This window comes from Scyliorhinus canicula, chromosome 17 (genome assembly GCF_902713615.1).
Source record: "Scyliorhinus canicula chromosome 17, sScyCan1.1, whole genome shotgun sequence".
In the NCBI taxonomy this organism is placed as follows: domain Eukaryota; kingdom Metazoa; phylum Chordata; class Chondrichthyes; order Carcharhiniformes; family Scyliorhinidae; genus Scyliorhinus; species Scyliorhinus canicula.
In genome coordinates this window covers 115,014,626-115,041,865 of record NC_052162.1, presented here as the reverse complement: position 1 = coordinate 115,041,865, position 27,240 = coordinate 115,014,626, and the positions used below count along the sequence as shown (strand labels likewise).

Genomic DNA, 27,240 nt, shown 5'->3' with positions numbered 1-27,240 from the left:
TGAGCAGCTTGTTGGGCTGTTTCGTCTCACTGTCGATTTCATGTTCCAGCAAACGGCAATCGGTGTTGTGATTGGCTGAAGATGTCACTTATGTTCATTCTAAACATGGAAGTTTGTATATTTCTAATGAAAACTCGGACATGAATATAAAAGGTGAATGATATAGTGTCAGGCGGTATAACTTTTGTGTGTCAGTTTCCCTGGTGGTCTAGTGGTTAGGATTCGGCGCTTTCACCGCCGTGGCCTGGGTTCGATTCCCGGTCAGGGAATGATAAATTATTGTTGTCCACAAAACTGTTCAACGAAGCTGTATCGCAGTTTCACAGAAAGGAGCTCTGCTAGAATGAGTTAATTGACAGTTGTAGTTTCGCGTGAGAGCTGGCAAAGTTACAAATGCACAGGTCAACAATAAACACAGAGGCAGGAAGAAATGGGCCGTGATTGGCTGCAAACGAAGAGAGATTATGAAGCAGCAGAAATCTGGCCGGTGTTGAGCCAGCTTTTATTGCTCACACAAACAAAATTATCTCCCAGACTGGTTCCAAACCTTGGGTGTGATGACAAGAAAACTTCTAACTGAAATTATTCAGTCCATTGAGGTCACAGGAGCTGAATAAAACAGAAGAAGCTCAAAGGTAGTGCCACTCTCTGAGAAATTGTGGAAATGTTGCTGGGAGGTTAAGTGAGCTGAATATAAGCTACCTGCATGTTTCTGAGCCCGTGCTCGGTGTATTGGGAGGTTTTCTCCTGGTTGGAGTGTCCCCGGGATGGGCAGTAACCAGCAGATTGAAGCTGCAGTCTCCACGTTCTGCTGGCAGCGAGTGAATGGAGAGTTTGGGTAAAATCCGGCTGCTTGCCCCTCTCTCACCCACTGTGGAGCCGGGCAAGAATTAATCTCATTCAAACCTCCTGGAAGTGTAAATTTCACAAGGCTGTGAGATGACGTATTTTGCTAATGTTTAACAACAAATTGGAACGAGGAAGCTTTGCCTCATAGTTACAGATGAGTACGTTTTAATGTTCTGCACAGTATGAAACAGGGGAGTTTGTGTGTGTTCAGCAAACGCGATAGTTTCACTTAGGTAAAAAATCAACCAAAATTGGGAACTATTCAAATTTTGATCAAAACGTAATTGCGAAAAACAATGTATTTAACAAATGAAATGAGTTCTTATTAATTACTGATAATGTTCGCCGGATGTTGCGTTGTAAGTTTCACAGGAGCCACAGTGTGTAGGTTGGTGGGTTTTGTAAATTGGAAGTGACACATGAGCAGCTTGTTGGGCTGTTTCGTCTCACTGTCGATTTCATGTTGCAGCAAACGACAATCGGTGTTGTGATTGGCTGAAGATGTCACTTGTGTTCATTCTAATTGTATATTTCTAATGAAAACTCGGACATGAACATAAAAGGTGAATGATATAGTGTCAGATGGTTTTTACTTTTGCTTGTCAGTTTCCCTGGTGGTCTAGTGGTTAGGATTCGGTGCTTTCACTGCCACGGCCCGGTTTCCCGGCCAGGGAATGATGAATTATTGTTGTCCACCAAACTGTTCAACGAAGCTGTATCACAGTTTCACAGAAAAGAGCTCTGCTAGAATCAGTTAAGTGACATTTGTAGTTTCACGTGTGAGCTGATTTTATGTCAGCCGGGTTAAAATTCTACTTGTCAGTTTCCCTGGTGGTCTGGTGGTTTATATTCGGCGCTCTCACCGCTGCGGCCCGGGTTCGATTCTTGGTCAGGAAATTATGATTTATTGTTGTCCACCGAACCGTTCAAGTGACTGTCAGACTCAGATGCAACATTTACTTTCAGATTACTGTCTGTAAATCCTCACTTTCTAATATACTGTAAAAGATTATAAATATCATACTGTCAAATAAAATAGAAATTCAGAAGGCATTTCTAGTTTTGATGGAATATTTTTCTTCCCTCATTCCCCATAAGCTATAAATTTCCATCCCACACACTCTCCCTCCATTCTCACTCTGCTGTATCTAATATTCACCCATGATTAGACATATGGGGCAGTAGGGGAGAACTTTATTTCAGCAGTGAGTGCTGATGACTTGGAACTCACGACCTAGTGGTGCAAGTTGCGATGATAAGATTATTTGAAACTGAACGTAGAAGGGCACCTGAAGGAAATAAACTTGCAGAGGTATGGTGATATCAAGGGGAAATGGAACAGCCTGAATTGTTCTGCAGAGTCGGCATGGACTCAAGTGACTGAATGGACTCCTTCTGTGCTGTAATAAAATAGAGAATTTATTCACAGAACTATATCAGAAGACAAGAAATAATAATAAATGGCTTAACCCCTTTAATGTGAACATTAGGAAAGAGACCATTCTTTTAGCCAAATAAATGTGTCAAGCTGAGGGAGCAAAGGATGTCAATGTCTTTAAGGGAGAGAGAGACATGGGCCAAGCTTTCAAGAGTCTGCACCCTCCCTGGCTTCACTTCCTTTCCCTTCAGTTGCTGTAAGTCCCCAATGCCCCCCCAGAATGAGAAAGGAAATGGAAAGGGGGAAACACTGAGCTCCCAGATGAGGAGGAAATTTTGGTCTGAAACTCATTGTCCAAGCTTCGAATTGTGACGTCACAATAGAGCCCTGCCTGAATCAACCAATAACAAATCACTCTGCTCCACGGTGACGTCTGCGGGTTCCAGTGCGCAGTCCTGTCCCCATTGTTCCCCCTCCCACGACACCTCCTCCAGACAAGGTTTCCAGGCAACCGGCTGACGGCTCCCGCCAGAGCAAGAAGCCGCTCAGTGATCTCCCCCCAGGTCCGGTACTGCGCATGTTCAAAGGACGGAGTAGGTGCGCATGTGCAGGGAGTCCCCGCCCCCTTGACCCACATGTCGAGGTATTGACCAATGGTAAACTGGGAGGACCGGAAGGACTCTTCTCCGCCAGCCAATCAGAGTTCCATCATTGTATGCCTGCGGAGTTTGGAAATTGCGCTTGTTGACCTGCTCATTCCTGCCCAGGAAAGCTGCTGCTCCTCACTCTGAATGAGCTTGAGCATCACACCTCCTGTCTCCAACATCTGTGAGTAAAACGCTTTCTTTTCTCATTCTCACCTTCAGTTGATCACTTGCAGCAACTGAAGGGAAAGGAAGTGGATCCAGGGAGGGTGCAGACTCTGCAAACCTTGGCCCAGGTCTCTCTCTCTTAAAGACATTGACATCCTTTGCTCCCCCAGCTTGACAATTTCTTGTCTGGCTAAAAGGATGGTCTCTTTCCCAATGCTCACAGCTCTGATTCTCCGCCCCTCCGAATCCACTCCCTGAAGACGACATATGGGGTAGTGTTTGGAGACTAAGCATTGGGGAATGAGAGAGGGAAAAATGTTCCATAGAAACGAGAGTTGTCCATTCTGAAATTCTATCCTGCACTTTTGTAAACTCATTTTGTAAACTCTTTTTATAGGATATTAGAAGAGGAGGAATTACAGACCGAAAACTCGAAAATTCTCGATGTGACGGAGTCACTCTATTCCTTGGGACCTGAATATCATTGGCCTTTGAATCTAGAAGGAGAAATGTTTATCTGTTCTGTCGGCTTCAAACTATTTTAATCATCAGTGTGACTGGAAAAGCACCGAGACACACACACCCGAGTGAGAGTGTTCCAGAACACTGACTGTGCAAAGAGCTTTAACCAGTTACCAGCCTGAAAAAAACATCACACGATTAACAGCGGAGAGAGACCGTACACGTGTTCTGTGTGTGGACAAGGCTTCAACTGATTGTCCGACCTGGAGAGACAGAAGGAGACCCAAAACATGGAGAACCCGTGGAAATGTGGGGACTGTGGGAAGGGATTCAGAGCCCCATCTGTGCTGGAAGCTCATCGACGCATTCACACTGGGGAGAGGCCATTCACCTGCTCTGTGTGTGGGAAGGGATTTGCTGTGTTATCCAACCTGCGGGCACACCAGCGAATTCACACCGGCGAGAAGCCATTCACATGCTCTCAATGTGGGAAGGGATTCAGTGATTCATCCAACTTGCGGAATCATCAGCTAATTCACACTGGGGAGCGACTGTTCACCTGCTCTCAGTGTGGGAAGAGATTCACTCAGGTATCCCAGCTGAAGAGCCATCAACGGGTTCACACTGGCGAGAAGCCATTCACCTGCTCTCAGTGTGGGAAGGGATTCACTGAGTTATCCAGCCTGAAGAAACATCAGCAAGTTCACACTGGGGAGAGGCCGTTCACCTGCTCTCAGTGTGGGAAGGGATTCACTGAGTTATCCAGCCTGAAGAAACATCAGCGAGTTCACACTGGGGAGAGGCCGTTCACCTGCTCTCAGTGTGGGAAGGGATTCCGTGTTTCATCCGTACTAGTGAAACACCACCGGATTCACAGCGGAGAGAGGCCATTCACTTGCTCTGCTTGTGGGAAGGGATTTACTGAGCTATCCATATTGAAGAAACACCAGCGAGTTCACACTGGGGAGAGGCCATACACCTGCTCTCAGTGTGGGAAGAGATTCACTCGGTCAGACACCCTGCAGTCACATCAGCGAGTTCAAACTGGGGAGAGGTTGTTCACCTGCTCTCAGTGTGGGAAAGGATTTATTCACTCATCCAGCCTGTGGACACACCAATGACTTCACACTGGATAGAGGCCACTCGTGCTCTCAGCCTGGGAAGGAAATATGTGATTCATTGCACCTGCTGAGACACCAACAAGTTCACAATTGATTACAGGAGTTGGATTCTGTTATTGTTTCTGCTCTCAATTACACCCAGGACTGCATTTTGTTCATTCTGACAGTTGATCAATGGGGACGATCAGACGGTTTCTTTCTTCTGGACTGGTTGGTCTCACGACGTTGCCTCCAGTCTCATTGAGACTTGTTGCAATTGCCTGGTTCTAAATGTCACGAGAATCACAGAGTGAAAGAGTGTTTGTAAGTTTGAAGATATTTAGTTCCCATTTCTATTTGGAACCTCCAAAGCATGCCACCTTGCCATGGAGATGGGCTGTGGTGGTTATATGTTTTTTTTCTGTTTGATTTATTTGGGCGTTCCTCAGAAGAAAACTATGAGGGTATGAGGGGCAAGTTGTTTGAAGTGGATAGGGACACTGATGGGAAACAGGGAATAGCTAATATTAAAGGAAATATTACATATTTACCAGGTGGTCAGTTAGCTCAGTTGGCTGGTTCATGATGCGGAGCGACGCCAACAGCATAGGTTCAATTCCCATACAGAGAGGTTATCCATGAAGACCCTGCCTTCTCAACATTGCCACTCACCTGAAGTGTGGTGACCCTCAAGTTAAGTCATCACCAGTAAGCTCTCTCTCTCAAAGGGGAGAGCAGCCTATGGTCCTTTGGGACTTTGGCGACTTTCATTTTACAGAATACAACAGATATAGATTCCTTTAAGGAACAGAAATCAAAGTTCAAGATCCCATTAGATCAAAGGAAACGGCTCTTGAAGTGACCAAAATAGAAATAGGCCTGAGGATTGGGAACTTGTTTGGAATTCAGCAAAGGAGAACCAAGAAACTGATTTTTTAAAAAAGAACATGAGAGCAAACTGACGAGAAACATAAAAACCGACTGGAAAAGCTCTGATAGGAATGTGAAAAGGAAAAGATCAGTAAAGACCAATGTGGGTCCATGCCAGACAGAGACAGGAGAGTTTATAATGGGGAATAAGGAAATGACAGAGAAACTAAACAATGTGTGTCTGTCTTCACGGAGGAAGATACAGAAATTGTCCTAGAAACGCACAGTAGCATTGTGGATAGGACAATCGCTTCACAGCTCCAGGGTCCCAGGTTCGATTCCGGCTTGGGTCACTGTCTGTGCGGAGTCTGCACATCCTCGCCGTGTGTGCGTGGGTTTCCTCCGGGTGCTCCGGTTTCCTCCCAAAGTCCAAAGATGTGCAGGTTAGGTGGATTGGCCATGATAAATTGCCCTTAGTGCCCAGAATTGCCCTTACTGTTGGGTGGGGTTGCTGTGTTGTGGGGATATGGTGGAGGTGTAGGCTTGGGTAGGGTGTTCTTTTCAAGAGCCGGTGCAGACCCGATGAGCCGAATGGCCTCCTTCTGCACTGTAAATTCTATGAAACACCAGAGAACCAAGGGACCAGTGAGCACGAGGAACTGAAAGAGATTCGTATTAGTGAAAAAGTAGTACTGGAGAAATTAATATGGTTGAAAGTTAACAAATCCCCAAAAGCTGATGCGCTACATCCCAGAGTGTTGAAAGAGGTGGCTGTAGAGATAGTGGATACATTGGTGATCATCTTTCAGTATTCTGTAGATTCTGGAATGGTTCCTGTAGATTGGAAGGTGGTAAATGTAACCCCACTATTTAAGGAGAGAGAGAGAAAACAGGGAACCACAGACCCATTAGCCTGATATCAGTAGGAGGAAAATTGCTACAATCTATTATAAAGGATGTGATAACATACAAATTAGGAACAGGAGTAGGCCACTCGGCCCCTCGAGCCTGCTCCACCATTCAATATGTTCACGGTTGATCTGATTGTAACCTCAAATCCACATTCTCGCCGACTACCCAACAACCTTTCACCCCCTTGCTTCCCAAAAATCTATCAGCTCTGCCTTCAAAATATTCAAAGACTTTGTTTCCACTGCCCTTTGAGGAAGAGAGTTCCAAAGACTCCCAACCCTCTGAGAGAAAAAAGTTCTCCTCTGCCTTAAATGGACAAGTTATTATTTTTCAAGTGACTCCAATTTCTAGATTCTCCCACAAGTGGAATCATCCTTTCCACATCCACCCTGTCGAGGCCCCTCAGGACCTTATACGGTTCAATCAAGTCACTTAAACTCCATCGGACACAAGCCCTGCCTGTCCAATCATTCCTCATAAGACCAGCCTCCAATTCCAGGTATGAGTCCAGTAAACCTTCTCTGAACTGCTTCCAACACATTGACTTCAATCCTTAAATGAGAATAATACTGTACATAGTGCTCCAGATGTGGCCTCACCAATGTCCTGTATAACTGAAGCATAACCTCCCTACTTTTGTATTCAATTCCCCTCACAATAAACAATAACATTCTATTAGCTTTCCTAATTACTTGCTGTACCTGTAAACTCGCCTTTTGTGATTCATGCTCTTGGACACCCAGATCCCTCTGAGTCTCAGAGCTCTGCAATCTCTCACCGTTTAGATAATAAGCATGTTTTATTCTTTCTACCCAGATGGATAATTACACCTTTTCCCACATGATTCTCCATTTGACAGATTTTTTCCCCACTCACTTAACCTACCTATATCACTTTAGTCTCCTTATGTCCTCTTCACAATTTACTTTCCTTCCTATCTTTGTATAATTGGAACATAGGAGCAGGACTTAGCCATTCAGCCCGTCAAGCCTGCTCCACCATTCAATACAATCATGGCTGATCATCCACTTCAATGCTTTTCCCCCACACTATCCCCATATCCCTTTGTGTTATTGGTATTTAGAAATCTGTGAGTCTACTTTAAACACACTCAATGACTGAGCTCCCACAGCCCTCTGGGGTAGAGAATTCCAAAGATTCACAATCCTCTGAGTAAAGAAATATCTCCTCGGAGACCGGCCCTAAGTGGCTTCTCCCTTATTTTGAAATTGTGTCCCCTGGTTCCAGACTCCCCAACCAAGGGAAACATCTCATCTGCATCTGTTGCCAATTATTTTTGGCTATCCTCAACAGACACAGAATACAAAGCAGCTGATAAATGTGAAGAACAGATGATGAATGCTGCAGCATCGATAGCAACCTGTCTTCCCATCAAGTGAAGAATTCTGCTGTCAGAGCCAGGCAACTACATATCACTGAATTGTTGAAGCTTTTCTTGTGTAATCTTGGAGGCCGCCCCGGTCTTTGGAAATCGAGAAGTTGGTAAATTTATGCTTGTGACTGTGACATGTGAGAAGACTAAAATGGACTATACTCACTACACTCACATGTATGTTTGATTGTTGAAACATGTAAAATGATATTACAGAGTATAAGTTGCATGTAATCATAAGAAATGTTTCAAACGAAAAATGTTTTTAGAAAAACAAAGCCACCTGCGTAAATAGCTGATTCATTTTTTTTAAAAGGGCGGGGGGGGGGGGGGGGGATGATGATTGGAAGATTTTAGGAAAATTCGATTATAAGTGTATTAGGCAATGTAAAGGTTAAAAGCGTGGGGTTAGAGTGTGATTCACTGCAGTGGTCCTTTTTTTTATTTTACAGAAGGATCCTGTTTTGCAGGACCTGGGTGTTTTTAGTAGCCAGAAGGTGAAATTGACAATGGAATGTGTTTTTCAGTCTGGGCTAATGGACTGTGGTTTGACTGGGAAAGTACTTGTGGAATTAATGTTCTTTGCAGCCGGCAGAGATCATTTGTTTTCCAGCTTGGGGAGATGAGGTCATTGCTGGGTGGAACCAAGGAAGGCAGAAAGACATTTTCAAAATGTTTAGAGAGCAGTTTTTGCAGAAAGATTTGGAGAGAGGAGTTGAATTCTGGGTCCACAATTCTCACACAGTAAGATAGATTGAGAGCTGTATCTTTCTTTTCCTGTTGTTTAATGGGAGATTGAGTAGTGATGTTTAAATGGGTGATTGTAAGCTGTTGTTTTTGGGGCTGAAGTTAAAATGTTTAATATTGTAGCCACAATAAAGTTTTATTTTAAAAATAACCAAGCTCTATTTCTTCATGCGATCACTCCTGGAGCGAATCATTCTTTCCGCAGTCTGACAAATAAACTGAAACATTGGGGGTTTGGTCCAGTATCCCAGCCTCTGGTCTGGAATCGGAATAGTGACCGATGTATCAATTGGTTGGAGGCCCATTTCCCAGTCAGTCCTCCAGCACTTTCCCGTCTCTCTATTGGTGCCCAGGCCCCGTTATTCTCAGCTAAATACAGCCTCAGCTTCATCGTCTGGCTGTCATTGACATGAGCAATAGAGACAGAAAGATGCCCGAGGAGCAAGTGGAAAGTCAAAACTTGTGGCTCTAAATCAACGCTTCAACAATTGTCAGTCAAATATGTTATTTATACTGCTTTTTAAATTATTAGATTTAGGCATCGGAGGCAAAGGATAGAGGGTTTTATGGTATAACTTTTCCTTTCTAGCTAATGTGCGCCATGGCTCAGTCGGCAGCTCTCTCACCACTGAATCTGAAGGTTAAGACCCAGTCAGGGACCTGTGGACAAAAACCAGTTCCAACATTCCTCATCCCAGCACTGAGGGAGTGCTGCCCTGTCAGAACAGCCTTCTTTCAAAGATGTTAAACTGAGGCCCTGTCTGTCCCTCTCAGGTGGGTGTAAAAGTTCCCACAGCCACTATTTTGAAGAAGAGCAGGGGAGTTATCCCGGTTGTCCTGGTCAATATTTATCCGTCAATCAGCAGCACTAAAAACAGATCATCTGCTCATTATCACATTGCTGTGTGTGGGATCTTGCTGTGTGTAAATTGGCTGCTGCGTTTCCTACATTACAACAATGACTGCACTTCAAAAGTACTTCATTGGCTGTAAAGCACTTTGGGATGTCCTGTGGTTGTGAAAGGTGCTACAGAAATGCAAGTACTTGAAGGTTTATGTTATCTGATCTTGTTTTCTGGAACTTAATTATTTTCAGCCACCCCAACTTACCATTTAATAAATTAACCAATTAAGACAAAGGCTGAATTCTCTGGATAATTTAAAAATAAGTTTATGAAATGAAAAAGGTTTACTGAACAACTTTAAGACATTGATCACCCACATGAAGTTGGAAAAGTCAGTCTGTAGAAGCGTAACCCTCTTTGGCTCCTTCTTTGACAGTAATTCTTGTGGAATTCAGCCTCGGGAGTCTGGCTCCTTCTTGGACAGTAATTTCCTTGGAACTCAGCCTCGGGAATATTCAGTACTTGGCCAGCAAGGAAGACCTTCGGAACCTCTACTTTTATCCCCAAAGTGACCATTACCTCACGTCAGAGTTGGGCCTGTTGTAACATGACAATTGGTCAATTTGGTCACTGGATTAATTTAATTGGATCCCCAATTACTGGCACCACCATCTCTCATTATCTTAGACAGGAATAAAATAGAACTGTTTCATACTATCCCTTTATCTGATTCTATACAATCTTTTATTCAAACAGTAAACTTGAGGCTAATCAGAGCTTGAAGGTCTCTCTTGCCAGTACATTTATCCTCATTGCACATTCTTTACATACACAGCAATTAAGCTTTTACATTTTTACAGCAAATGAGAATCAGGGCACGATCTAATGGCCACGATGCGCAAGGCGCAAATCCAACTGCAGCAGTTAGATCACAGGGGAGTTCAAAATCGGCCTCCCATGATTTAATTGACTCCCCAGTTGGTCACATGGATGCCAATTAGTATTGGCCCACACAGACATGGGCCAGGCGTCACGGTACCTGAGGGGTTCCCGCGCCATTGGAGGCCCCTGAGTGGTTAAGGCAGGGTGGTCCCCCAGCCCAGCCCCTGGAACATGTGCACCTTGGCACTGGCACCGCAAACCTGGGTATTTCACACTCTGCCCATTCATTTTTTAAAAAATAATTTTTATTAAAGTTTTCACAAAATATCAACAACAGAATGGAAAAAGAACCCCATAGAATTAAATACAAAACAAAACACCACAGTACCCCCCTCCCCTGTACATAAATAATAAATTAACACCCGTCAAAACACAAAGCAAACATAGCAAATATGTACACCCCCTCAGATCCCCCAGTATAGAACAACAAAACTAAAATAGAACCCCCTCCGCGGTTACTGCTGCTGATGACCATTGTCTACCGTTCTGCCAGGAAGTCTAGGAACGGTTGCCACCACCTAAAAAACCCTTGCACCGACCCCCTCAAAGCAAATTTCACCCTTTCCAATTTAATAAACCCCGCCATGTCGTTGATCCAGGCCTCCACGCTTGGGGGCCTCGCATCCTTCCACTGAAGAATCATCCTCCTCCGGGCTACCAGGGACACAAAGGCCAGAATACCGGCCTCTTTTGCCTCCTGCACTCCCGGCTCCTCCATAATCCCAAATATTGCGAACCCCCAGCCTGGATTGACTCTGGATCCTACCACCCTCGACACCGTCCTCGCTACGCCCATCCAAAATTCCTCCAGCGCTGGGCATGCCCAGAACATATGGGTATGATTTGCTGGGCTCCCTGAGCACCTAATACACCTGTCCTCACTCCCAAAAAACCGGCTCATCCTGGTCCCGGTCATGTGTGCCCTATGCAGTACCTTAAACTGTATGAGGCTAAGCCTCGTGCACAAAGATCAAGAGTTCACCCTCCTGAGGGTATCTTCCCACGTCCCCTCCTCAATCTCCTCCCCCAACTCACTCTGCTTTCATGAAGATCACTCATAGAGACTGAGTCTTGATTTTGTGCAACAACCGTGTCTTTCTCTCCATTTCAAATCCCCAGTGAAAATCCAAACACAGCATATTGTGAAATTATTAGATTTAAAAACAAAATAAGTTGTTGGGATTCACTGCCTGACAAAGGTGCAGGAAGTAAATTCAACAGCAACTTTCACAAGGGAACTGGACAGATTCTGGAGGAAAAGAAGCTTGCCGGGCGATGGGACTAATTAGATAGTTCATTCAAAGAACTAGCATGGGAATGATGGACAGAGTGGCCTCTTTCTGTGCTCTCTGACTCATTTGCATTTGAAGAAAATGGGAAATACCTGGAACCCACTTCCTACAAGGGGGGTAGAAGCAGAGATGATGGAATGTTTCCCAAAGGAAATTGGATTGACTTTTGAGGGAAATAAGCTGACAGGGATTCGGGGAAAGAACAGGGCAATGGTTTGATATACAGAGATCCACAAGTTGTGAATCTTTGGAATTCTCTATCCCAGAGGGCTGTGGGAGCTCAGTCATTGAGTGTGTTTAAAGCAGAGGCTGACAGATTTCTAAATACCAATAACACAAAGGGATATGGGGATAGTGTGGGGGAAAAGGCATTGAAGTGGATGATCAGCCATGATTGTATTGAATGGTGGAGCAGGCTCGACGGGCTGATTGGCCAACTCCTGCTCCTATGTTCCACGAGTACAATGATAAGCAGGAAAGTCAATTGTGAAGAGGACATAAGGAGGTTAAAAAGGTATATTTTAAATGAGTGGAATAAGGTCTGTCAAATGGAGAACATGGGAAAATGTGCGATTGTCCATGTTGGCCAGAAGAATAAAAAAGCTTATTATCTAAACGGTGAGAGATTGCAGAGCTCTGAGACTCAGAGGGATCTGAGTGTCCAAGAGCATGAATCACAAAAGGCGAGTACACAGGTACAGCAAGTAATTAGGAAAGCTAATAGAATGTTATTGTTTATTGTGGGGGAATTGAATACAAAAGTAGGGAGGTTATGCTTCAGTTATACAGGACATTAGTGAGACCACATCTGGAGCACTGTGTACAGTATTGCTCTCATTTAAGGGATGATGTCAATGTGTTGGAAGCAGTTCAGAGAAGGTTTACTGGACTCATACCTGGAATTGGAGGCTGGTCTTATGAGGAATGATTGGACAGGCTGGGCTTGTGTCCGATGGAGTTTAGGTGACTTGATTGAACCGTATAAGATCCTGAGGGGCCTTGACAGGGTGGATGTGGAAAGGATGTTTCCTCTTGTGGGAGAATCTAGAAATTGGAGTCACTTTAAAAGTAATAACGTGCCCATTTAAGGCAGAGGGTTGGGAGTCTTTGGAACTCTCTTCCTCAAAGGGCAGTGGAAGTTGAGACTTTGAATATTTTGAAGGCAGGCTGGATAGATTCTTGAAAAGCAAGAGGGTGAAAGTTAAAAGTAGGCGGGAATAAGACCATACTGAGACCAGACGTAATAGGAACAGGAGTGGGCCATTCGGTCCTTCCAGCCTGTTCCATCTTTCAATAGGATCACAGCTGATCTGACATTTCACACGTTCACTTTCCTGCCCTTTCCCCATAATCACTGGTTCCCTCACTGATCAAGAATCTATCTCAGCCTTAAATATACACAAGGACTCTGTCCCCTCAATTCTCACTGTTCCAAAGACTCTGAGAAGAAATTCCTCCTCATCTCAGTCTTAAATTGACATCTCTTTATTCTGAGATGATGCCCTCTGGTCCTAGATTCTCCCATGAAGGGAAACATCCTCTCAGCATTTACCCTGTGAAGCTCCTTAAGAATCCTGTCTGTTTCAATGAGATCACCTCTCATTGTTCTAAATTCCAATGAGTAGAGTCCCAACCTGTTTAACCTTTGCCCCGAAGACAATCCCTCCATAGATATTACATAGAATTTACAGTGCAGAAGGAGGCCATTCGGCCCATCGAGTCTGCACCGGCTCCTGGAAAGAGCACCCTACCCAAGGTTAACACCTCCACCCTATCCCCATAACCCAGTAACCCCACCCAACACTAAGGGCAATTTTGGACACTAAGGGCAATTTATCATGGCCAATCCACCTAACTGCACATCTTTGGACTGTGGGAGGAAACCGGAGCACCCGGAGGAAACCCACGCACATACGGGGAGGATGTGCAGACTCCGCACAGACAGTGACCCAAGCCAGAATCGAACCTGGGACCCTGGAGCTGTGAAGCGATTGTGCTATCCACAAGGCTACCGCGCTGCCCCATACCTGGGATCATCACAGTGAACCTTCTCTAAACCTCCTCCAATGAAATAATATATTTCCTTACATAAGGGGATCAAAACTGCTCTCAGTTCTCCAGATGTGGTGTCACCAGCACCTTGTACAGCTGCAGCAAGACTTCCCGATTCTTATACTCCAACCCCCTTGGAATCAGGGCCAACATTCCATTAGCTTCCTGATTACCTGCTGCATCTGTCTGCTAGCTTCCTGTGTTTCCTGCACAAGTTCCCCCGAGTCCCTTTGCGTTGCAGCTTTCTTCCATTTAAATAATACTGTTCTTTTGTTCTCCCTTCCAAAATGAACTTCACATTTCCCACATTATGCTCCATGTGGCAACTTTTTGTCCACTTGCTTAACCTCTCAATATCTCTTTACAAACTGTTTGTATCCCCCTCGCAACTTGCCGTTCCACCTATTTTTGTGTTGTCTGCAAATTTGGGCTTCCTTCCTCCAAGTCATTAATATAAATTCTACACAGTTGCGATCCCAGCACTGATCCCTGTGGAACCCCACTGGTTACAGGTCACCAAACTCAAAAAGAACCCCTTGGGCAGGATTCTCCAAACCCCCCCCCCCCCCTGCAGGGTCGGAGAATTGCCCGGATCCGGCCTCAATCCCGGCCCCGCCGTGGCCCGAATTCTCCACCACCCGGGAATCGGCGGGGATCGCGCTGCGCCGGTCAACAGGCCTCCCGCGGCGATTCCCGGCCCGCGATGGGCCGAAGTCCCACCGCTGGCAAGACTTTCCCACTGGCGTGGATTAAACCATGTCTGGTGCTGGCGGGATTGGCGGCCGCCGGGTTCCTGGGGGGGGGGGGGGGGGGGGGGGATCTGGCCCCGGAGGGTGCCCCCAAGGTGGACTGGCCCGTGATCGGGGCCCACCGATCGGCGGGCGGGCCTGTACCGTGGGGGCACTCTTTTTCTTCCGCCTCCGCCACGGTCTCCACCATGGCAGAGGCAGAAGAGACCCCCCCCCCCCCCCCCCGCGTATGCGCCGGGTAACGTCAGCAGCCGCTGACGCTCCGGCACATGCGCGGACTTCCACCGGCTGGCGGGGCGACAAAGGCCGTTCGCGCTGGCCAGCCAAGCGGAAACGACTCAGGGGCGGGCCTAGCCCCTAAAGGTGCAGAGAATTCCGCACCTTTTGGGAGGCCCGACACCGGAGAGGTTCACACCACTCCGGAACGCCGGGACCCCCTGCCCCGCTGGGTAGGGGAGAATCCCGGCCCTTATCCCCACTCGCTGTTTCCTGCTCATTAGCCAATTCTCTATCCGTGTCAATATACTACTTTCAACTCCATGGGTTCTTATCTCATGTTAATGTTTTGTGAGGTACCTTGTCAAAGGCCTTCTGGAAGTTTAAATACCACACATCTACTGGTCCCCCTCTACCCACTCTGGTTGAGACTTCCTTGAAACACTCTGATAAATTAGTCAGACACGGTTTCCCTTTCATGAAGCTATGCTGACTCTGCTTGATTAGATTATGATTTTCTGAATGTGCTCCTATTACTTCCTAATAATTAATTCCAACATTTTTTTCAACAATAAATGTTAGGCCAATCGTCCTATAGTGTCTCGTTTTTTGCCTCCCTCTCATTCTGAATCAGTGGGTTGCCACATTGGTAGTTTTCCAATCCTCTGGTACTTCTCCAGAATCCAAGGATTTTTGGAAAATCACAATCAATGCATCCACTATCTCTGCAGCCATTTCTTTTAGGATCCTAGGATGCAGCCATTCAGGGGACTTATCTGATCCCCATTAGTTTGTCCAATACAACTCCTGCAGCGATGGTATTTAATTGCTCCATTCGTATTCTTTAGTATTAATGGGATATTCAAAGTATCTTCCACCATAAAGACTGATGCAAAATATCTGTTTAACTCCTCTGCCATTTCCTTGTTCCCCACAACTGACACAGCGGCATGGAGGCACATGGTGGTTACCACTGTTGTTTCACAGCTCCAGGGACTTGGGTTCAATTCCCAGCTTGGGTCACTGTCTGTGCGGAGTCTCCACGTTCTCCCCAAAACTGCGTCGGTTTCCTCCGGGTGCTCAGGTTTCCTCCCAAATTCCCAAAAGACTTCTCCCTCTGTGTACATGAACAGGTACCGGAGTGTGGCGACTAGGGGACTTTCACAAAAGCTTCATTGCAGTGTTAATGTAAGCCTACTTCTGACAATTATAAAGATTATTATAATAATAAAGAATATTATTACTATCTCGCAAGATTTATTTTCTCAGGGATCTCTGTGGAATTGAGGTTTCAAACAGATCAGCCTTGAACTTATTGAATGGTGGAACAGGCTCGAGGGGCCGAGTGGCCTACTCCTGATCCGTATGTTATCACATCCTTTATAATAGATTGTAGCATTTTCCCTCCTACTGATGTCAGGCTAATGGGTCTGTGGTTCCCCGTTTTCTCTCTCCCTCCTTAAATAGTGGGGTTACATTTACCACCTTCCAATCTGCAGGAACCATTCCAGAATCTATAGAATTGGGAAAGATGATCACCGATGTATCCACTATCTCTACAGCCACCTCTTTCAACACGCTGGGATGTAGAGCAGCAGCTTTTGGGGATTTATTAACTTTCAATCCTATTAATTTCTCCAGAACTACTTTTTCACTAATACTAATCTCTTTCAGTTCCTCGTGCTCACTAGTCCCTTGGTAGTCTCATGTTTGGGGGAAATTTCTGTATCTTCCTCCGTGAAGACAGACACACATTGTTTAGTTTCTCTGCCATTTCCTTATTCCCCATTATAAACTCTCCTGTCTCTGCCTGGAATGGACCCACATTGGTCTTTGCTGATCTTTTCCTTTTCACATTCCTATAGGAGCGTTTCCAGTTCTCCCCAGTTTGCTCTCATATTCTGTTTTCTCTTTATCAGTTTCTTGGTCCTCCTTTGCTGAATTCGAAAACAAGTTCCCAATCCTCAGGCTCACTACTATTTGGGCCACTTTATAAGTCTCCTCCATTGATCTAATGAAATCTTTAACTTTTCTTGTCAGCCACGATAGCTTCACTTTTGCTGTTTAACTTTTGCTTCTTAAAGAAATCCATATTTTATGTAAATAAAATGCTAGCGGTTGCCTGTCTGTCTATCATCATACAAAGAACAACAAATAACAAAGGACAGTACAGCACAGGAACAGGCCCTTCGGCCCACCAAGCCTGCTCGGATCATGATGTCTGTCTAAACTAAAACCTTCTGTGCTTCCAGGGTCTGTATCGGTCTATTCCCATCCTATTCATTGATTCGTCAAGATGTCTCTTAAACATCATTATCGTACCTGCTTCCACCACCTCCTCCGGCAGCGAGTTCCAGGCACTCACCACCCTCTTGTGTAAAACACCTCCCTCACACATCTCCTCTAAACTTTGCCCCTCGCACCTTAAACCTATGTCACCTGGAAATTGGCTTTTCCAACCTGGGAAAAAGCTTCTGACTATCCACTCTGTCCGTGCCACTCATAATTTTGTAAACTTTTATCAGATCGTCCCTCAACTTCTGTCGCTCGAGTGAAAACAATCCAAGTTTATCCAACCTCTCCTCATAGCTAATACCCTCCAGGTCAGGCAACATCCTGGTAAACCTCCTCTGTAATCTCAACAAACCCCCACATCCTTTTGGGAATGTGGTGACCAGAATTGTCGGCAATATTCCACGTGTGGCCTAACTAAGGTTCTGTACAGCTGCAGCATGACTTGCCAATTTTTATACTCAATGCCCCGACCAATGAAGACAAGCATGCCGTCTGCCTTCTTAGCTACCTTATCCACCTGCGTTGCCACTTTCAGTGATATGTTTATTGTAATTTCCCAATCTACCACAGACAACTTGCCCCTCACACCATGACAGTTTCCTTCGGCGAGAAACACTCAGATAAATTAGACAAAAGAACCCTGTAACCACCATAGCCCATCTTCATGGCAATGTGGCTGCTTTGGGGAAAAAATTTCTTCCAACGTGCAAACACCTTTTCATTCTGTGCTCCTCGTCAAACTTGGAACCAGGTAATCGCAACGAGCCTCAAAAATGGTCAGCCCACCGGAGGCAGAGGTGTTAGACCGGCCAGTCCAGCAGAAAGAAACCCTCCAATCATCACCATTCACCAGATGTCAGAATGAACAAAATGCAGTCCTGGATGTCAGTGAGAGCAGAAACAATAACAACGGAGCCAACATCTGGAATTTATTGTGAACTTTGTTGGAGTCACAACAGGTGTGATGAATCACAAAACCCCGCCCCACATTGAGAGCAGATGAATGGTCTCTCCCCAGAATTAACTTGCCTACGGAGTGTCTCTGTAGTTGGGACGGATCATTGAATGTCTCCCCAGCTCAGAGCAGGTGAATGGCTTCTTCCAGGTGTGAACTCGCTAGTGTTCCTGCAGGGTGTCAGGATATCTGAATCCCTTCTCTCACTAAGAGCAGGTTAATGGCTTCTCCCCAGTGTGAACTCGCTGGTGTATCCGCAGGTTCGATGAAGTAGTGAATCCCTTCTCACACTGAGAGCAGGTGAACGGCCTCTCCCCAGTGTGAACTCGCTGGTGTGTCTGCAGGTTGGATAACTGAGTGAATCGCTTCTCACACTGAGAGCAGGTGTATGGCCTTTCCCTAGTGTGAACTCGCTGGTGTATCCGCAGGCTCGATGAAGTAGTGAATCCCTTCTCACACAGAGCAAGTGAACAGCCTTCTCACACTGAGAGCAGGTGAACAGCCTCTCCCCAGTGTGAAGTCGCTGGTGTATCCGCAGGCTCCTGAAAGAAGTGAATCTCTTCTCACACTGAGAGCAAGTGAATGGCGTCTCCCCAGTGTGAAGTCGCTCGTGTATCCGCAGGCTCGATGAAGTAGTGAATCCCTTCTCACACTGAGAGCAGGTGAACGGCCTCTCCCCAGTGTGAAGTCGCTGGTGTCTCTGCAGGTTGGATAACAGAGTGAATCCCTCCTCACACTGAGAGCAGGTGAACGGCCTCTCCCCAGTGTGAACTCAGTGGTGTTTCTTCAGGCTGGATAACTCAGTGAATCCCTTCTCACACTGAGAGCAGGTGAATGGCCTCTCCCCAGTGTGACTGCGTCGATGAATTTCCAGCTCTGACGGGACTCTGAATCCCTTCCCACAGTCCCCACATTTCCACGGTTTCTCCATGTTTTGGGTCTCCTCATGTCTCTCCAGGTTGGACAATCAGTTGAAGCCTTGTCCACACACAGAACACATGTACGGTCTCTCCTCGCTGTGAATGGTGTGATGTTTTCCAGGCTGTGTAATTGTTTAAAGCTCTTTCCACAGTCAGTGCTCTGGAACACTGTCACTCGGGTGTGTGTGTCTCGGTGCTTTTCCAGTCACACTGATGTTTTGAAGCAGACAGAAAAGACAATAATTTCTCTTTCTCGATTCAAACTCTGGTGATATTCAGTTCCAAGGAATTGAGAGACTCAGTCAGATTGAGACGTGATGTTTGAGATTTCTGTCTGTAATTCCTCCACTTCTAATATCCTGTAAAAACAATTTACAAAAGACATCACTGTCAGTACAGGATAGAAATTCAGAACAGACCATTTTAGTTTCTCTGAAACATTCTTTCCTCTCTCATTCCCCAAAAGGTGTAAATCTCCATCCCACACACTCTCCCTCCATTCTCACTCTGCTGTATCAGTCCAAAGATGTGCAGGTTGGGTGGATTGGCCATGTTAAATTGCCCTTAGTGTCCAAAATTCTATGATTAACCTCGGACAAAAGTTCGGCACAAAATCGTGGGCGAAGGGCCTGTTCTGTGCTGTATTTCTCTATCTATCTATCTAATATTCGCCCTCCCAATTCTCCTGAAGGTGCTGATTCAGGCTGATTGACAGATCCATGCTCACTGCTTCCTGTCCTGGGCACAGAGACCATAACAAATACGAGCTGCAGTCGGCCATTCGGCCCATCGAGCCTGCTTCTCTATTCTGTGAGATCATTGGCCAATCTATGTCAGCGAGATTCGCCGTGTTGTTGACCAGAGGCTGAGTGAGCTGACTCAATATCTGTGAGCTCATGAGGCCGAGCTGTAAAACACCATGAAGAGGCTCAATGATCCGGAGGAGAGAATCCTGGACGTTGGGCAAGATGCCTCCTCGGCAGAGGCAAGAATTCAATCCTTGGAAAACTGGCTGAGTGATGTGGTGGACTCCTGGAAGACTTGGAGAACCGAGGGTCAGAGAAAGAACATCCAAGTAGTCGACCTGCCAGAAGGTGTGGAGGGTGAGGCTCCCGTTAGGTGCTTCGAGGATCGGCTACCCCGTTTTCTCCAGCTGGATGTGAAGCCTGGATTTCAAATTAGAAAGGGCATCGGATCCTGTCTTTGAGGCCGAGGGATAGTTTTCATCCCAGGCCTGTAATTATTCCCTTCCACAACTTGAAAGATCACCAGAGGGTCCTGGAGATGGGTAAGGTGAGGTGGGACCTGGCTCCATGAGGGAGTGAGGATTTCCTTTTTCCAGGACTTTTCGGCAGCCACACAAACGAAGCATCGAGGCTTCGATGAAGTTCGAAGGGAACTCAAGGCTGCGGGAGTGAATTATGACGCTTTATCCTGCGACCCTGAATATTGAATCTGACAACTCCGTCAAGTCTTTCAATAATCCAACTACTGCCTCGGCCTTAACTAAATCCATGAAGGGCAAGGATTTGGAGGGATGGTTAGCAGCTCGGACTAACTCAGGCTCTAATCCGGACTCTTTCCCTATCATGGTGTTGTTGTCTGAATTTGTTATCTTTTACCCTGTTGAAGGGAGTTGTTATTCTGTGGGTGCCGATTGAATGTCTTCTTCTCCTCGAGTATTCCAGGGACTCGTATTATCTTATCTCAGTTATGGTAGATGTTCCGTGTGCTTATTATCCGTCAAATTTCTTCTATTATCTGAACGTTAATCATGGCAGAACCGAGTGGCGCCATTGCCGAAGGGGGGGTGGTGGTGGATGCAGGTCTTCACGGGTGCGGTTTAAGATGTGGGAGGGACATTCGATCCCCATTCCCTTGTTGGCCCTTCTTTTCTTCTCCTCATTTTGGAGAAGGTATCCTGAGGGTAACGACAGTCTGGCCGTGGGGTTAACCCTCCGGGTCCTCAGTCTTATTGAGGAATGTCCCCATGGATCTATTGTGGTGGTGATTCTTTTGTATTTTTGTTATTATGGGAGGGTTTATGTTTTGTGGACTTTATCCTACTCTGGTACAGACGGGGCTTTTATCCGTGAAAGGAGCAGTTTGGGGAAACTTTGGTGCCTCTGGTGTAAAGAGAGTTGGAGGAGGGGGTAATGGCCCACGCCCGATTGTGGTGTGAAAATCTGTTCCTGTTCTCTCTGTCGCCTAACTAATGGCGGCAGTTAATCTGCAAATTTACTCAGGGAATGTACGGGGATCCATCACCCTATCAGAAGGAAAAAGATCCTCTCCTTTCTGAAGGAGAAAGCCGACATGGCTTTATTACAGGAAATTCATCTGGATGATGAGGAACACTTTAAATTGAGGCAGGATTGGGAGGATCAAGTAGCAGGGGTGTGACAATCCTTATTAATCAAAATATCCCTTTTGAGGTTGAAACCTGCACCAAGGCCAAAGGAGGTGGATATGTGATCATTAGAGGTTCGGTGCATGGAGATGTTGTTTCAATAATGAATCTTTATGGATCCCCGAATTACTCCCTGGAGTTCATTACAAAGACTTTTGCGAATTTTGCAGAGTTAGCTTCAACTAACTCTTTTGTGGTTGGTGACTTCAACTGTCCCTTAAATCCTCTGGCTGATCAGCTCCCGGTTACCAGGAACCCCCCCCCCCCGCACTGCAAGCGTGGGGGTTGGCCTCGGCTTGTGATTCGATGACTGTAGGAATTTCAGAGATATTGTATTCTGGTTATTTGGTGCCATAAGGGTTAAAAGCCTGAGTTAGTGTGTGTGACTGCTGCAGTCATGTTTCTAAAATAAATCCTGGTTTGAAAGACAACTAGGTTCTGGAGACAGAGGTGCAATTAAAGCATCGTAAAAAGCGTGGGCTAATGGAAAGTTGTTTGGATGAAGGGGATTCCCCGTGGAGTTAATTAGATTTCAGCTTGGTAAGATGGTGTCAGTACTGGGAGGAGCCACGTTTTCAGGCTTTTTGCAGCAAAGCAGTGTTTTAGTTGAGGATTAGGTCAAGATATGAGCAGAGGTCAAGCATCTCAGTTCAGTTGAAAAGATGTGTCTATAGCCAGATTAACAGTTCCTTTCCAAGCAGTTCAGAAGAGTGTCATCAGAAGGCGAGCTTCCCAAGTTACTTCATGGTTCTGACAGGATTGAGATCTTGACTTTAAAGCGGTGACACAAGATCTCTCTTTCTCAAAGAACATCTGTGCAAAGCAGGTATTGCTGTGGGCTAACTGTGTTTAACGGTGGATTGAGAGCTGCGATGGTGTTTTTGTTGTTTGAGTGGGAATAAAGGTAGCAGTTAAGGGTTACTATATTCACTGTATTGATTAGCAAGGTTTAAGGGCTAATTGTCAGCTGTTTTCTGGTGTGATGTCAAATATATTTTAATATTGTGTCAGTAATAAAGATTGTTTCCATATAGCATGGCCCTATTTTTTGTGAAATCACTCCTGGAGTGAGGTATCCTTTCCTCACAGTCTGACAAAACACAAATAAAATATTGGGGTTTGTGTCCAGTCTCCGAGCCACTGTTGGGGTCTGGTCCGGGATCAGTGAGGAGGTCGGTTATGTGGATGTTTAGAGAACTTTGTACCCGAGGAGCAGAGATTTTACCTTCTTTCCAGCCCCACATCAATGTCAGACTAGAATCAACAGCTTTTTTGTGCCGAGGACGATCCTACACCTGGTGTCCACTTGCACCACAGGGAGCATCGTAATCACAGACCTTCCCCTGTTTGTCTGGAGCTTTTGCTCGAGGGCTCACCCCCAGGTCAAGAAGGTGGAGGTTTGGAGCCTCCCTGAGTTTGTTTATTCTGCGCTTTCAGGAAGAGTTTGAGTTCTTCCTTTAAGTTAACTCGACTCCTGGTATTTCCTGCTCCATTTTGTGGGAGACGTGTGAAAGTTTATGCTCAGGGGATGATCATTTCTTACACTGCTAATAAAAGGCGCAGGATGCTGGAGAACCAGCGGCGTCTGGAGGTTGTTTGACGAAGATGAGGAGAATTATAAGAAGCCCCCTAGTAATGTATTACTGAAGGAGGTTAACGCAGCAAGAGCGGCTTTGGACTCCCTATTTACTCAGCGGGTCGAAAAAAGTTGAACGTTTGTGAGGTAGGAGTTGTACGAGTTTGGGAGTAAGCCGAGCAAATACGTGGCCTGTTTGACAAAGAAAAAGGCCGACTTTAGAGTGAATCCCTCTATGCAGCTTGGGGATGGAAAAGGGTCATGAAGACGGAGGAGATAAACAGAGATTCGGGGAATTCTATGCAGGATTCCACAAGTCTGAGCAATCTAGTGATGTGTTGGTGGGTGTGGAGCATTCTTTCTCTTCCCTGAAGCTTCTGGAGGCCTCAGAAAATCTTAATGAGACAGCTGGTTTGTGATGCAGAACAAGGCCAGCAGCGTGGGTTCAATTCCCGTAACGGCTGAGAATTCTGAATTCTCCCTCAGTGAACCCGAACAGGCACTGAAATGTGGCGACCTGGGGCTTTTCACAGTAACTTCATTGCAGTGTTAATGTAAGCCTACTGTTGACAATAAAAGATTATTATGTTATTTCTAGGGAAGAGGTGCCAAAGGCCATGAAGGAGCTGCAGCCGGGTAAAGCCCCGGGACCGGATGGCTGTGGGTGTGAGTTTTATCGGGGGTTTGAGGATTTGTTGTTGGACCCGTTGGTGGGTCTGTATTGTCACTCTTTTGACTCTGGGATGCTGCCACCGACTCTTTGTGAGGCTAATATCTCTTTGATTCTGAAGGTGGGCAAGGACCCAGAGGAGTGGGCCTCTCATCACCCAATCTCTCTTTTGAATGTTGACTTGAAACTGCGATCTTATATTTTGGCGATAAGGCTGGAGGACATCTTCTGACAATCGTGTTGGAGGACCAGACTGGGTTTATACGGGAAGATTTTCCAGTAACAATGTTGGAAGGTTGCTGAATGTGATTCAGGCCTTTCAGAAATATCGATTGGATGTGCTGCTGATCTCCTTCGATGCAGAGAAAGCTTTTGCTCGAGTTGAGTGGAATTATCTGGTGTATTCGCTGCGAGGCTTCGGGTTGGGTGAGGATTATATTGAGTGGATTCAATTGTTACATCACAGACCGGCAGCGGCGGTGATCACCAATGGTTTAAGGGTGTTGAATTTTGAGCTTCAGAGAGGGACGAGGCAGGGCTGCCCTCTGTCCCCCTTGCTGTTTGCGTTGGCCACTGAGCCTTGCCAGAGGATATTAGATCGGATCCTCTGATATTAGGACTGGGGGGTGGGGTGAGGCAGCCCAAGATCACTCTCTGTGTGCAGATGACGGGCTGCTGATGATGTCGATCCCCAGTGTTTTAGTCCCGGCCGTTATTGGAGTCGTGGATAGATTTATCGGCTTCTCTGGTTACGAGATCAGTTTTACTGAATCTGAGGCTATGTCAGTGGGGATGGATTGAGGGGTAAGCCCCCTCCCTCTTGCCAACTTCCCTTTCAGATGGCCCCCCCATGCCATTTAAAAATCTGGGAATGTCAATGGCCCCTCTTTCAGACAGCTATACGGGGCCAACTGAAATGAAAAATGAAATGAAATTAAAATTGCTTATTGTAACAAGTAGGCTTCAAATGAAGTTACTGTGAAAAGCCCCTAGTCGCCACATTCCAGCGCCTGTTCAGGGAGGCTTGTACGGGAATTGAACCATGCTGCTGGCCTGCCTTGGTCTGCTTTAAAAGCCAGCTATTTAGCCCAGTGTGCTAAACCAGCCCCAGAGCTTTCCACAGCTGATGGTGACTATTAGGTGGGACCTTGCCCGGTGGTCGGCTCTTCCGATTTCATGGCGAGGGAGGATCGTCTTCATTGAACTGAATGTGTTGCCCAGACTGTTGTACCCTCTGCAGATGCTGCCTATACTGCTATCGACCAGAGTCGTTAGGGAAATTAATCAAATCAGGGCAGGACCTACTAAGTTAATGGGAGGGAGTTGGGGAGAGTTACAGAACAAAGAGATCCAGGGGTTCAGGTTCATAGCTCCTTGTAGGTGGAGTCGCAGGTGGACAGGGTGGTGGAGAAGGCAGTCAGTATGCTCAGTTTATTGGTTAGATTATTGAATACAGGAGTTGGGATGTCTTATTGAAGTTGGACAAGACATTGGTAAGACCGCACATGGAATACTGTGTTCAGTTCTGGTCACACTATTATGGGAAGGATATTGTTAAACTAGAAAGAGTGCAGAAGAGATTTACCAGGATGCTGCCAGGACTTGATGGTCTGAGTTATAAGGGAAGGCTGGATAGGCTGGGACTTTTTTCACTGGAGTGTAGGAGGCTTAGCGGTGATCTTATAGAAGTCTATAAAATAATGAGGAGCATAGATAAGGTATATAGTTGACATCTTTTCCCAAAGGTAGAGGAGTCTAGAACTAGGGGGCATAGGTTTACGGTGAGAGGAAAGAGATACAAAAGAGACCAGAGGGGAAATTTCTTCACACAGAGGGTGGTGAACATCTGGAACGGCTGCCAGAGGCAGTGGTAGAGGCGGGTACAATTTTGTCCTTTAAAAAGCAGTTAGACAGTTACATGGGCAGGGTGGGTATAGAGGGATATGGGCTAAATGCTGGCAAGTGGGACTAGCTTAGTGATAGAAACTGGGCGGCATGGACAGGCTGGGCTGAAGGGCCTGGTTCCAAGCTGTAAACATCTATAACTCCACCTGGAACAAAAAGAAACCTTGCCTCAAGTTTGTTAAGCTCCAATCACCAGGAGCTAAGGGAGGGTATGGTCTCCCGAAAATCAGGCTTCATCAATTGGCCTCTCATTTTAGGTTCATAAGGGACTGGGTTAGGATGGGACCAACATTCATCTGGCTCAATACAGAAGCAGACCAGTCAGTTCTCCCTCGATCTAAAACTGGCAGAGGCTGATTATGGAATGCATCTCCATGCAATTTTTAATGTCTGTAATTCATTCTGAGTCTGATGCATTGGGTCAAGTATGGGACTCCTATCTCAAATACATAGGCTCCAATTTGACTGACTTGCTCCTCCTGGGCTTTCCATGAGTGAATTCAATTTAACTTGGGCCGGGAGTAGGGTACAGTGGTTAGTATGACTACCTCAGCGCCAGGAACCAAGGTTCAATTCCAGCCTTGGGCAGCTGTCTGTATGGAGTTTGTGTCTTTGTTTGTTTCCTCCCACTGTCCAAAGATGTGCTGCGAAAATGGATTGGTCATGCTAATTTTCCCCTTCGTGTCCAAGATGTGTAGGTTAGGTGGGTTGACCATGATCAATGCACCGTGTTACGAGGATAGGATGGGAGTGGGCCTCTGTGAAATGCTCTTTCTGAGGCTCAGTGCAGGCTTGAGGGGCGAATGGCCTTCTGCACTATAGGAGTTCTATGTCATCTATGTTGTGTTATTCATTTTAATTTGATTATGCTGTTAGTCTGTTTGTGATATTTCTGGGTTTACAAACTGAATTGTTGTATAATCTTACCCTCTTTCCCCACTCGCTACTTTAACCTGTTAAATGGTTCTTCAATTGATCTGGCATTTCATCTCGAGGTTCTGGTCCGCAATGTGTTGCTTCGATTTATGTTGGCAATATCTCTTGTTCCGCTCTGTGCCCATTTGGCATGATTTTTTTCTGTTACTCTGTTGCATTAATTATTTTAAAATTATTTAAAACATAACAATGTGTTAAAAATCTGTCCAACTCATCCGTGAATATATTCAATGACCCCCACACCCCACTGGTCCCTGTGGACGAGAAATCCAGAGACTAATAATCACTGGAGGGATTAATAAAATCCATAGGGGCAGCACGGTAGCATTGTGGATAGCACAATGGCTTCACAGCTCCCAGGTTCGATTCCGGCTTGGGTCACTGTCTGTGCGGAGTCTGCACATCCTCCCCATGTGTGCGTGGGTTTCCTCCGGGTGCTCCGGTTTCCTCCCACAGTCCAAAGATGTGCAGGTTAGGTGGATTACCATGATAAATTGTCCTTAGTGTCCAAAATTGCCCTTGTTGGGTGGGGTTACTGGGTTATTGGGATAGGGGGAGGTGTTGACCTTGGGTAGGGTGCTCTTTCCAAGAGTCGGTGCAGACGCGATGGGCCGAATGGCCTCCTTCTGCACTGTACATTCTATGATTCTATGATAATAACCCTCCAAGGGAAGAGATGATTGGATTGTACTTTAATACAGAACCATAAATAATTTATCTAATCTGTACCATATAACAGAACAAGACATGTCTCTGTCTGGTATTAATTTACTGTCCCCGTAAATGTCAGCCATCTCCTTGGGAAACCAGCCCTTTAATTGTGAATATTGGGAAAGAGACCATCCTTTAGCCAGACAACTAAATGTGTCAAGCTGAGGGAGCAAAGGATGCCAATGTCTTTAAGAGAGAGAGAGACCTGGGCCAAGCTTTGCAGAGTTTGCCCCCTCCCTGGAT

At 45.9% G+C, this 27,240-nt stretch overlaps 1 protein-coding gene and 1 non-coding gene across 2 annotated transcripts in view; both read left to right on the top strand.

Moving 5' to 3' along the window:
- The first annotated feature begins 197 nt into the window (after positions 1 to 197).
- trnae-uuc lies at positions 198 to 269 on the top strand. The gene has a single exon. It is a non-coding gene; the product is annotated as a tRNA-Glu (tRNA).
- Positions 270 to 2,929: 2,660 nt separating this feature from the next.
- The window catches only part of LOC119952155 (gastrula zinc finger protein XlCGF26.1-like), a 44,471-nt gene continuing 20,160 nt past the window's right edge, over positions 2,930 to 27,240 (top strand). The window contains exons 1-2 of the mRNA XM_038775749.1: positions 2,930 to 3,055; positions 3,437 to 4,602. Coding sequence (XP_038631677.1) covers positions 3,792 to 4,602 — 811 coding nt within the window. The 5' untranslated portion in view covers positions 2,930 to 3,055; positions 3,437 to 3,791. The remainder of the gene's footprint in view (positions 3,056 to 3,436; positions 4,603 to 27,240) is intronic.